This window comes from Gymnoscopelus braueri (assembly GCF_963280865.1).
Source record: "Gymnoscopelus braueri genome assembly, chromosome: 22".
Taxonomy (NCBI): domain Eukaryota; kingdom Metazoa; phylum Chordata; class Actinopteri; order Myctophiformes; family Myctophidae; genus Gymnoscopelus; species Gymnoscopelus braueri.
This window is the reverse complement of record NC_137624.1, coordinates 1,661,650-1,674,149: the sequence shown is the minus strand read 5'-3', so window position 1 is coordinate 1,674,149 and position 12,500 is coordinate 1,661,650. Positions and strand designations below refer to the sequence as shown.

Sequence of the window (12,500 nt, the reverse complement as noted above, 5' to 3'; positions counted from 1 at the left end):
GCAGCTCATTTTCCAAACCACCAGTCAATATGACGCAACGGGACTGAAGTTAAACAACTAAATTATATCCAAACGATATCTTAAAAGTAAATTCCGTGCCCCAAAAAAGAAGTTTGAGAGCGTTTTAAAGTTTTAAAACCGAAACAAAAAACACTGCACAGAAACAATGTCCGCCCGTCCCATTTTTGTCGGCTGCACTCGGTTCCATTCGGTTTCACTCGAACTCGCCACCTGATTGGCCAACCTTCGCTGTCAATCACAGAACATTGAGCGAGGACGCTGATAGGACAGTTCATGTTATGAACTGCGGAGACACGCCCAGACAGGCCTGTAGGCCAGACTCACTGCTGAAATCAAATACAGCTCCGGAGGGAGGGGGTTTACCAGGCTACTATAAGACATCTATTATGATACTGTTACAACCTGACTCAGGGTTGCAACAAAAGGGAGACACAGGCACGGTTAAAAGTATATAAAATGTCTTTATTTGAAGATAAACTAAATAAACAACAGCAAACATAACATGTCAGTAAATATGAATGACCATCAGTGTGAAGGCAGTGTATGGGTGCGAGTGTATGTGCAGTGTGAATATTGCAAGGTGTAAACCAAGACAGATTAACAAACAACCTGGGGGAGAGAGAAGAGACAATCTTACAGGAAGAGGACTGCCCTCAGATCAATAGGCTCAGGTGCTCCAGATCAGAGCTGATGGCCTCCCAGCTTCACCTACTAGGCATCCACAACAGACTAGCACTGGTAGACAGAGTGGGAGGGCATCACAATACCCATAGTTCAACCAGCAGCAACAGCATCACATTCCAGATACCAAGTTACAGCAATGATACTACTGTAGGCTATCTATACTTTGTTATAGGAAATGCTCCACAACAACACAAGTACCCACAACAAAACAGAGGTTCCACTGCTCCAGTGAACATTGTATCGTGATTATTGGTGGTGGTGGCAATACTAATAATTTGAGCCTGGAATGATCAAATTTGCGTGATTTTTGGACAGAATCTGTCCAAAAATCACAAATTGGCCTCTTGGTGGTGCTCTAAAAGGCAGATGTGAAAAATGCAGGGCAAAGGTTTTTGGCAGTTTCACGCAGATCGGTTATAGGTAAAAACACAACACGGCCTGTTTTCAAGGAATTTCACAAGAAATTGCATGCTACGTTCATGATTTGAGGCATTTTGTTCAAAACGAACCAATCTGAGTCTCTGTGTGTGTGTGTGTGTGTGTGTGTGTGTGTGTGCGTGCGTGCGTGCGTGCGTGCGTGCGTGCGTGCGTGCGTGCGTGCGTGTGCTTGCTTTCCATTTCTTACTTTATTTCCTCTTGCTCAGGTGCCACTTGAGTTTCGATATGAGTCTCGTGCTGAAATAACAGTTGACATCGCACAATCAGGGTGTGTGAGCTATTGACTAAAGATCCTCGAGCTAACCTCTATAAACTTGACATGTGTGATGTCAGGACAAGAAGAGCTGTACATGCTTCAGCATGCAAGAAAATTATCCCAGTTTCTCGTTGCAAGTATGAAGCTGGGTTTACCTGGGGTGTTTTGTGGGGACTTGCAGTTTAGACCCATCAGCACATACTGTACTATATATTTGAGTGTTGCAGTATGGATTTTGGTATGCCTAAATATTGCCACTAACTTTTGTATTTGAGATGCAAAGATGGGCAATCAAATTAGAGGAAGTTTATACTGTGGACATTAAATATTATTTAACATTTCCTGGCTCCTTTTGCCATTTGCAAGTCTACTCTAATACAAACTTTATATACAGTATATATATATATATATATATATATATATATATATATATATATATATATATATGTTACAGTATGATTGGAGAACCAGTACGATTGAAGAAAGCGCGCTCGTTTTTACCACCCACCCAGCAATTCTGTAGAAGCAACAGTAGAGGGAGCCACAAGCCAGGCTTGTGCACAAACATATATGGCCACGAGCACACACACACAGTCAGTCACACACACACACACACACACACACACACACAAGCGCACACACACGCGCATGCTCATGCTTTTTTTGGTTTATTGAAAGCAGGACTGTTAAGATACTTTTATTGTGTTCTGGCTTTTGTTTTACTTTCTCCCTGACACACACACACACACACACACACACACACACACACACACACACACACACACACACACACACACACACACACACACACACACACACACACACACACACACAGTGATCCATGAAAAGAACTATTCTGTCCCTATCGGTTTACAACTCGAACGGCGCTGTGTCGCCTATCAGAGCATCGGCCGGTCAGCGCGGGCACCTCCTTCTCCTCCTCGGAGGAGGAGAAGGAGGAGGACAGTTTATTACGCGAGGCTCGCGAGGAGGAGGAGTCCTCCTCGCGAAATAAACCCCCGCCTCGCAGCGCCGCGTCCTCCTTCTCCTCCTCCTCCTCGCGAGCCTCATAGATATATATAAAGGCTAGATGACTCACCCGCGCTGCTGGCCAATGGAGTACAACGTTGCCACATGGCGGCCATCTTGGGACGGTCATTCATAACATTATGTCTATGGGGCATATACTTTGAAATAACCATAGCGTGCTCAATTTTCATCCAATTTTCAAACGGTTTGGTGTTTTGTAAACACCAAAGATGTAGTTATGACACTGCATACTTATAATTATAATCATGTTTTTTTTTTTATATAAAATTAAGTATGCAGTATCAAAACTACATCTTTGGTGTTTACAAAACACCAAACCGTTTGAAAATCGGATGAAAATTGAGCACGCTATGGTTATTTCAAAGTATATGCCCCATAGACATAATGTTATGAATGACTGTCGCAAGATGGCCGCGGTTGAGCTATGCTTGCAACGCCCCCTTGAGCCATCTAGCCTTTATATATATCTATGGCGAGCCTCGCTAATAAACCCTGTCTCGAAAAGCCCCGCCTCGCCCCGAAGCCCCGTGCCTAAAAACGAGCGCACTGTCTTCAATCGTACTGGTTCTCCAATCGTACTGTGACATACATACACACACACACACACACACACACACACACACACACACACACACACACACACACACACACACACACACACACACACACACACACACACACACACACACACACACACACACACACACACACGTATACGTGAACTGAGGACCCCCACCCTGACAAGAACTTGAAATTGTTTAGTTTGAATCGGTTCCACAGATAAATATTGTGAATATAGCCGATCTACAAGCTCACAACGCCTTGCAGTGTGAGCCGTTGTGAGCTTGTAGTTCGGCTATTTTCACAATGTTTACCTCTTTCTTAAAAAGGTCTTAAAAGTCATTAAATTGTAACTTTACAAATGTGCAGATACCCTATACACTTATACTGTATGTTGGTTTGTTTACTGTTGAGTGAGAAAACAATGTTGCACATCAAGCAAATCATCAGGGGGACCCCAAAACATTTTTGGGGGCCCACCTGGGTGTCCAGACCCCCAGTTTGGGAACCGCTTTGTTATTGGACAGCAGTGGTGGAAGAAGTACTCTTTTTTATTATTATTTATTTATTTATTTATGAGGATTGCTGGCAGGAACACCGGCAACACAATCGTTCGGAGACCTTGGCACGCTATACTAATTAATTCTAGACAACCTCAGGTTTCTAATGGGACCAACCTTGTCATGCTACCTTGTCGGGAAGAGGGCAAAATACCTCTTTGACCATGTTTCAAATGTCCCTTGACCTGTTACCTCAATATACAGTATATGTGAATCGAAATGGGTTACATGGGTACCTCCAAGCCTTCACTGTACAGACATGCCAACAATTAAATACTTTTTGCCGGAGGATTTACGTGTTGCGACTCCAGTAGGATTAATATGGAAAGGCTTAAACGGTGGAACGGTGGAACGGTGAAAGGCCCATATAACCTTTGGACACTTCTTTAGTAGGGAAAGGACAACCTCTGGTTCTTTAAAAGCAGATTGTGTAGCCAATCTGTTGTGTAATAAAACCTTGGTGTATACCTGCTTATCACCTCAATGACATGTATAACTGCTTTCAATGACCATACCTGTGCTTAACTCAATGTGGCGTTTATAGACCATGGACTGTTCTCTATATACATGTTATTGGAGATTTTACATTGTGTATTTGTTTTGTTTTCTGTTGTTTTCTTTTATGTGTGTTGTCTGATTGTTTTTGTTTTGTTTTGCTGTTGTTTATACCTTATTCATCTTTTTTCTTACTTGATATTTGTCTATCCTGTTACCCAATCATTGTCTTGACTTTTTGGAGATACTCTGTTTATTTGCTTCAGTAATGACTGTATTACTTGTCAGTATGTAAACAAAAAATAATAATAATTAAAAAAAAAAAAAAAATTATAAAATAAAAAAAACAGATTGTAAATTGGGAGACACATGGGTGGAAGTTAGATGTGTGAGAACACCAATACGGAAACCTTGTGACAGCCCTGTCAAGAGATAATTTGAAAACACAGAGTCAGGATGTGTGGATAAAAACCTCTCTCCCAGGGACGTCTCTCTGGGGGGTCTCTGCATAGGTACTGAAGGCAGGAGGATTATAGCTTGTAGTGGGAATTGGACGTCGTTCCGGTTTCACTCCTGGCACTGCACCACTGACTTGGGACATACTTGTTGTTAGCAGCAGTAGTAGTGAGAGATGGGGAGAGAGCGCAGGACTAGCAGAGAAGGTGGACATGGACCCATGTTGATTCAGCCGGGAATCCAGTGTCCCCACTGCATTCATCAGAGTAGTCATTGCTGTCATCAGCAGAGCAGCAGGGCTGGGTAGTGGAGACTGAGAGCCGTCGGGACGCGGGTTGATTTGGGCAGGAGAGGTGGCCGAAGCCCCACGAGTTGTTACGACTGCAGCGCTGCGGGGTGGTGTGCTTCTTTTTGGCCTTGGCCTAGCCTCTGGGAATCTTCAGATGTATGATCGGGCTGAGCTAGATTGAATGAATGTAGATAAGAGATCGACAAGTTTGAGAGCGAGGAAGACCCGGGTCGGCAGTTACGCCGTGATCGGACAAGGTAGCGAGGATTTTCCCATCTGGCCATGAGGAAAGCTGCACGTCGATTACTGCGGCGAGGAGTGAGGACACGGGACCCGGCGTCTGACATGACAGCTACCTGTCTACCTGAACAGATAGCACAAGTGAGACGAGGGAGGAGGAGGAGTCATTTTAAAGGGCCGATATCAATGAGCTGGTTCTGATTGGAGGGGGCCAAATGGGGAAATTGAGTTGATAGGTGAGGAATGTTAGGGATGACAGCAGCGTGTTCAAGATCTGTGTGTAAAGTATAAGTATTTTCAAGGTTTGATCATTTATTTGACAGCTTTAAAGCCCACAGCTACCGTAGCAACCATGGCGTCATCGAAATGCTCTGTCCAATCGGCTCGCAGCTGGGCAGAGTTTGGAAGTATAAATGTGTGAGCGCTGTGCTGACAGATTCATTTTGAAGTTTTATCAAACTAGATTAATGGAATTCGGTTCTTAGCGATGCCGTCTGCCTCTCAGAACACCATCCTCGCCGTCCTGCTCCTCGCCCTCCTCAACCTTCTGCTGCTGCCCGTTGAGGCAAACATCGCCGCTTACTCGTACGACAACAAAAGTAGGAACTTTGACGACCTCACAGCGCTTTTTGGCTACATCCCGCCGGGCGACGGGCTGAAGGGCGTCCTGGTCGCTGCGTGGCCGGAGGACGCCTGCGAGCCCATCGTCCCCGCCCCCTTGCCGGGATTTGTCGTCCTCATCAGGGGCAGCGGCTGCAACTTTGACGTCAAGGTCCTCAATGCTCAGAGGGCCGGGTTCGAGGCGGCCGTCGTCCACAACGTCAACTCCAACATCCTGCTGAGAATGAAGTACAGCTGGGACGTGATGACCTGGATAAAAATCACCATCCCGGCTGTGTTCGTGAGCGAGGAGACCGCCGAGGCTCTGAAGCAGAAATACACGTACGAGAAGGGTGGCCATGTCGTCCTCACCACGGACAGCGGACAGACGATCGTCATTGTCCTCGGCAAGACCGGCATCGTCACCTTAGCGGCGTACTTCACGCTGGGAATCTGGAACCTCAGGACGAATCTCAAGTATGTCCACGAGAAATACCCTAAAATGACTGTCATTATTATCATCATCTACATCGTTTGTGTCATGATCCACGTCGTCATCAACTTCGTGGATCAGCTCACAATCGCCAACTGGCCCGAAGAAGCGATGTCCTGCTATAGAAGCTAAAGCTATTCAACAAGGACAAGATTCACTAGCAAGGACCACACCAGCAATCAAAATGCATTACAGGATTTTATTGAAGAAACGAGAATGATTGAAATGAACGAACCGAATAGAAGGCGAGGGACTTCAGCTTCAGAGTCGTTGATGATGAGCTTGCTGACTTGGGGAAGCTTCGTTGGGTGCCATGGCTCTCAGGCATGACAAACACCCTCAGAGCTCTACAGAAAAGAAAGAGTAGGAAGAGGACTGAATAGGGAGACTAGTAGCTGGGTGGGAGGGATGGAAGGTCATTTATAGGTGAACGGAAGGGAGGAGATGTGGTCCTGCTCCTAAACTTCTGCTAGGAGCTTCAAGTAGTGTTCTTTCTTTTTTACACAAGGCTATGAAGGAGCCTAGCCGTAAATGGTATATAGCACCATTCCAAAGGCTCTTTACAATGTGCATTATATTCCGCCATTCACACACCAATGGAGGAGGCAACCATGCAAGCCACCAACCTGCTCATCAGGAGCTGCAAGGTTCAGTGTCTTGTTCAGGGACACTCCCACTAACACATGGGAATCGGACCGGGAACCTTCCGATTTTCAAGGGTCCTCTTTACCTCCTGAGCCACTGCCGCCCCTAGTCGTCTATAAGAGGGTCTGTCTATCTGGCTAATCTTGAGAACTGCTCGACTGATCGGTGCCAAATTCCTCGTGCACACTGCAAGTAGGCTAACTTAATACCTTTTTTTCCTCATTTTATATCTTCAGAGATAGCTCTCTTGAATTGAGTGCAATCCATACCTGTGTTCATTACTTTGTTGGACTTTGGATGCAACTTTCCCAGCAATGTGATGTACTTTGACAACCGATCGGTGCAGAATTTAGAGGTGTCTTTCCCAGTGATAGGATGATGTTATCAACCTATCAGAGCAGCGCACTCCCACAAACCGCAAAACCCAGCAAGGAGCAATGGAGGTCAGACACAGCGACTAATACAGCACTCAAAAGAAGAGGGAATGTTAATTAGAGAAAGAAATATGTCTCATTAAAGGTGCTGATCCATACAGACTTCCAGATAAGGAGTGGAGCAGCGATCGCAAACTTCTGCCTTGTCTAAACATCAATATAATTTGTATGTATCTTGTGCGTGCTGTGAGTATGTATGATTCAGAGTTTCAACCAGTTCACAAATTGATGGGTAGCCTACATGATTTGGAAATCTACAAGCCAGCGGCCAGAGGTGGTTGTTTTCTTATTGGTGGATATATATGAAGTGCAGGTGCCTTTATTTATCGTTTACCATGTTACCTTGCTGCCTCTAAACATGACCTGCATTTTGCTGTGAAATCCAGGTAATTTTATTTATTTGGATTGGTTTTAGCTAGACGTTTCCTTCACAGGGCTACCTGTTAAAAGACTGGTTTCCACTGTATCCGGTAATTTACAGCCACACACACATACATAGGCTACATACACGCACACAGAATGTGAAAATTTACCCCAGTCTAGGCTGGATAGATTTACATTTAACTACGGAGGGGGTTTGTTTAGAATTGTACGCCATTTTTGTTAATGCACTTTTTTTTGTGTATACTGTATGGTTTGGATAATATGCTTAAAGGAAGCTACAGTAAATGAGTAGCTAGCCACTCTGCTATGCATTGTCCAGAGGCCTCTCGCCCTGTGTGTAATCATAGCCAATCAGAATATGAAAAATATACATACATGTTTATCACATGACTCCAGAGACCATGTGTACCGATTCTCGACGATTCTTGGGATTTTGTGTGACACAATCTGTAGTAGTAGGTATAGTAAAAGGTGTGCTTTGAAGAAAACGCAAACTGGTGGAAAATCTATTCAGGTGGAAATGGATGGGGCCTATATCGGGGTTTATTTCATGATCCAAGGCATCCAGGGGGGATAATTAACTAGAATTTATGACCCACGGTTCAATAGTTATAGGGTAAAGTATAAGTACAAGTATGGCCTGTTATATCGCCACCATGAGGCTGATTTCAAACCTATAGGAAGAACCTCTGCCTACTCTGCATGCAAAGTTTCGTGTCAATCATTCGAGCAGTGCCTCATATGTAGTCTTCTGTTCACGGCCCGTCGGCCGGGTGAAGATAATTACTGACCTAACATCTCCTCTGTCATTAGCTTTACTGTGGCAAGGCAGGTTGGTTTGTATAGCACATGTCAACAACAAGGTAACAAGGTAGGTTTGTTCAAATAATGTGCAAACGTTTATATTATACAACTTTATATTATTTATACTTTATATTATGCACCAAAAACCTACATTAAATGCAGTAGAAAACAGAAAAGTCTTCAACTTTGATATAAACGCAGACTACAGTTTTCTGGGAGTTGGGATGTGGTGCATAAAAACGGAATGCCATTTTTCCACGTTTAGTTTTGATTCTGGGGACAGAATGCAGACTTTTCCCAGATGACCTGAGAGGTGAAAGAAATGTATTTTGGCCCTAAAACATGCAGCAGTTTTATTATGCATTATTTTAAAATTGATTCTTGATTCTGACATACAGAGAGCCAGTGCAAAGATCTAAGAACTGGAGTAATATGCTCCACTTAATTAGTATTAGTAAAGACTTGAGCTGCAGCTTTCTGAATCACCTGCAGTCGTCTGATGGATTTTTTATGGAGACAATGTACAATGTAACTCTCCTGTTCCACCCCGGATTTGAACCCGGATCTCCTGCGCCAAGTGTTGAACTACCACTGAGCTAATAGAGCCTGCCTGTTTGCTCAGGTGAGAAATTACAGAAAAACCAGAAACAGGATCATGTCAAAGGTCATGTCTCACCCAGACACAGGATCTAAATGTCTCAATAGAGACCAAATACAACCACCCCAATTGTATGTTGTATTGTAAGTTGTATTGTATTAACATTCTCTACCATGCAGATTGGGCAAAAAAAAACGTACATAATATAGCTTTAAATGAACACTCAAGATTTTACAATGTACTGTATCAGCTTCGCACAGATTAACGGTACAGTACATGAATGACAGGGACTTTTATTTGTCTTATCAAGTAAATAAATTAATAGTTTCAAGATTTAGAATATTAAGTAAATCGTAGTAACATACAGTATGGTGTCATCTCCTGCTTAAGCAAACAAGACTGAAGCTTTCATTCACAAACTCAAATCCACAGCATCACAGAACATTCATGCTAAACATACAACAATATTCTATACACGTTCTGTTGTACCAGATGCTACAGCTGATCTGGTTTAGTCGATGTGAGGCTGATGTGCAAGACAATAAAAATACAAAAATAATGCACCACTGATGAAGGCACAACATATTTGGCACAAAGACAAACGCGTGGTTTCCATAGTAACAGAAGATGATGGGCGAGTATCATCTGAAAAGGCTCAATTTGATCTGACATTATGCCTGATTTATACTCTGTAGTACGGCAGTGTCTCGTATAATAGACGATGAGCTTGTAGATCTGCTATTGTCGGCACAGGACACTGTCGTAAGGCAAAGTATAGATCAGGCTTTAAACGTACAGGTCAATACGCTGTCCCACCACACACACACACACACACACACACACACACACACACACACACACACACACACACACACACACACACACACACACACACACACACACACACACACACACACACACACACACACACACACACACACAACACAACATGTATGTAAGGAAGATTTGGCTCATCAATAAAAGCACTTAATTAAAAGCATGCCAACTTGCCATCATGACAATGAAAGGTTTTACATCGCGAGCACATCAACACACATCAAACACACAACCATCAGTAGCATGATCAATTTTCATCACAAATATAAATGACAGTGTGACAATCTGATCAGTAGTGAAACATAATCATTTAAGTAAATTCGGACCATGGGGCATATTTTCAAAAAGCTGATGTAGGGGTTAAAGTGGTTAAACTGATTTTAATATTAGCTATATATTCTATATTAGCTACTTTGAAAACCACTGGTCCAGAGCACTTAGAGATCGACTGCGTTTCAATCGGCTGTTAACGTAAAACGTGGCTCAGTCAATATGCGAGGACAGACGATACGTAACATTTGAAAACAGAGCGAGTTTAACCCTTTATGGTCGGGAAAGCATCATCTGTGTCATTTTAAGATTTATTTTGGCCATTCAAAAAATAGCAGATATACAAGCTCATAGCGCGCCACCGAGTGACTGCCGCGTTATGAGCTTGTAGATCTGCTATTTTTTTTAAATCGTGAAAATGTGGGCACATCTTGGAATATACCCCCAGAAGCAAAGATTTTAGTTACAAATGTTCGCTTAAAAAAAACGTGGCCGCGGTATGAGCTTGTAGATCTGCTATTTTTTTTATAGCCAAAGAAATCTAAAAATTACCCGGATTGAATGGGTTAATATGAAAGAAAAGCTGATCAGGTCTTCAAGGGTCCGTCCATTTCAGATGCCCTGACCCAAAACTCGCAGACATTTTAATGGAGCCGACCCGCACCCGAGGTCAGGTCAAGTCAGGTCTCCGGTTTTCGGTTTCAGGAAGACCCGTGCAGTACCTGCCAGGTCAAAGGTCACAGCGCTCCGTTGTACTCTAGTTTTTGGAACAGGGCAGGGTCAAAGGTGAAAAGGTCACAGCCCTCCGTTGTCCTGTAGTTTCTGGAACAGTGCCAGGCTCCTCAGGTGGGACTGAGTGTCTCCGTTCTTCCACAGGATCAGCAGGTGGTCCGCCGAACATGTGACCAAACACTGTTCCCCCCCGAAGCTCAGGAACATCTGGGAGGTCAATAATAATATGAATTATTAAATACATTAATAATAACATACAGTATGAACATCTGAGAGGTCAATAATAATATGTATAATATGAATTATTAAATACATTAATAATAACATACAGTATGAACATCTGAGAGGCCAATAATAATATGAATTATTAAATACATTAATAATAACACTCAATACACTCATACAAACATCTGATGCCAACACATCCACCATCAGTTAAATAATAATAATTATTATTATTATACGTTAATATATAATAATACGTTAATAATAACACATACTGTACAGTATGAACATCTGATACCAACACACCCACCAACAAACCCATAATATATATACATATATATATCTCAATACAGGAGCGTTCTTCATGACACTAAACATTATAATTTTTGGGCACCCGGGAGCAGTATGGGTTGGCGAAGAAACCCAACAAACCCATGGTGAGGCCTTTAAGGAGGGCCATTCAGGCAAGCCGCAAGTGGAGCCTGCACTACCATTACGGCCCAAGACACCATCACACCGGAGTGAAATGTTTGGAGCAGGGGAGTCTGGTGCAACGCTCAGGTCCTGGACCTGGTGAGATGAAGGAGGAGCCCGGCCAGGAGGCCATCCACAGAGACTAGTCCCTCCACATGCCAGAGCCTCCCCCGGTTCCGGCAGAGTAGTTCCGGAGAAGCGGATTGAGAGGCCCTGTCTTGCCCTAAGAGGACTGACCATGGGTAGCTACTGGGACGTAAGTCGGGGCTTGATCAACCCCGGCTGGGTCACCTGGGCGAGGGTGTATGTTGAGAGACCCGAAACACCCGTCGACCCCAGGCTACAACACTGATGATACGTTCCAGGTGCATCCACGTGATGTTTTTTATTTACAGTATAACCAGTACAGTACAGTATAAGAAGGTTCTGTAAGTGATATTATTTGAACAAAAATACATATATATATATATTTTTTGTTAGTATAAATCTCTATATAGTAAATAGTTAAAGCTCTATATTGTGATAGTAATCACTGCTATAGAGTATTTGTTCAGTACTCTATAGCCATGATTACTATCAGAATAATTGAGCAATTTATCACTTACACCACAAACTCATTCAGTGCCAATGACGTCGCAGACGTCACGTTTTTCATAAGCCCAGAGTGCCAATGACGTCTGAGACGTCATGAAAAAGGTTCAGAACCCAAGATATGATGATTTGAAGATTTGCTGCTCCATTCACTTCTTGTTTAACTTCTTACTGAAAAGGCTGTATCTCGGCTCCAAAGCACTTTTTTTTTACAATGTATTTTTGGCCTTGGCACAGGGGTGATATAGCCAGAAATATTTTTGGCACTGAATGAGTTAAGTTCAAAATACTTTGTCATATGACGAATAGCAAAAATTGCAGATCTACAAGCTGACAACACATGCAATGTGAAATACAACTACC

At 43.2% G+C, this 12,500-nt stretch overlaps 1 protein-coding gene across 1 annotated transcript in view; it reads right to left on the bottom strand.

Annotated features, from left to right (window-relative positions):
* Nucleotides 1-9,254: 9,254 nt before the first annotated feature.
* wdr41 (WD repeat domain 41) overlaps nucleotides 9,255-12,500 on the bottom strand; it is a 16,469-nt gene continuing 13,223 nt past the window's right edge. The window contains exon 13 of the mRNA XM_080419076.1: nucleotides 9,255-11,054. Coding sequence (XP_080275202.1) covers nucleotides 10,911-11,054 — 144 coding nt within the window. The 3' untranslated portion in view covers nucleotides 9,255-10,910. The remainder of the gene's footprint in view (nucleotides 11,055-12,500) is intronic.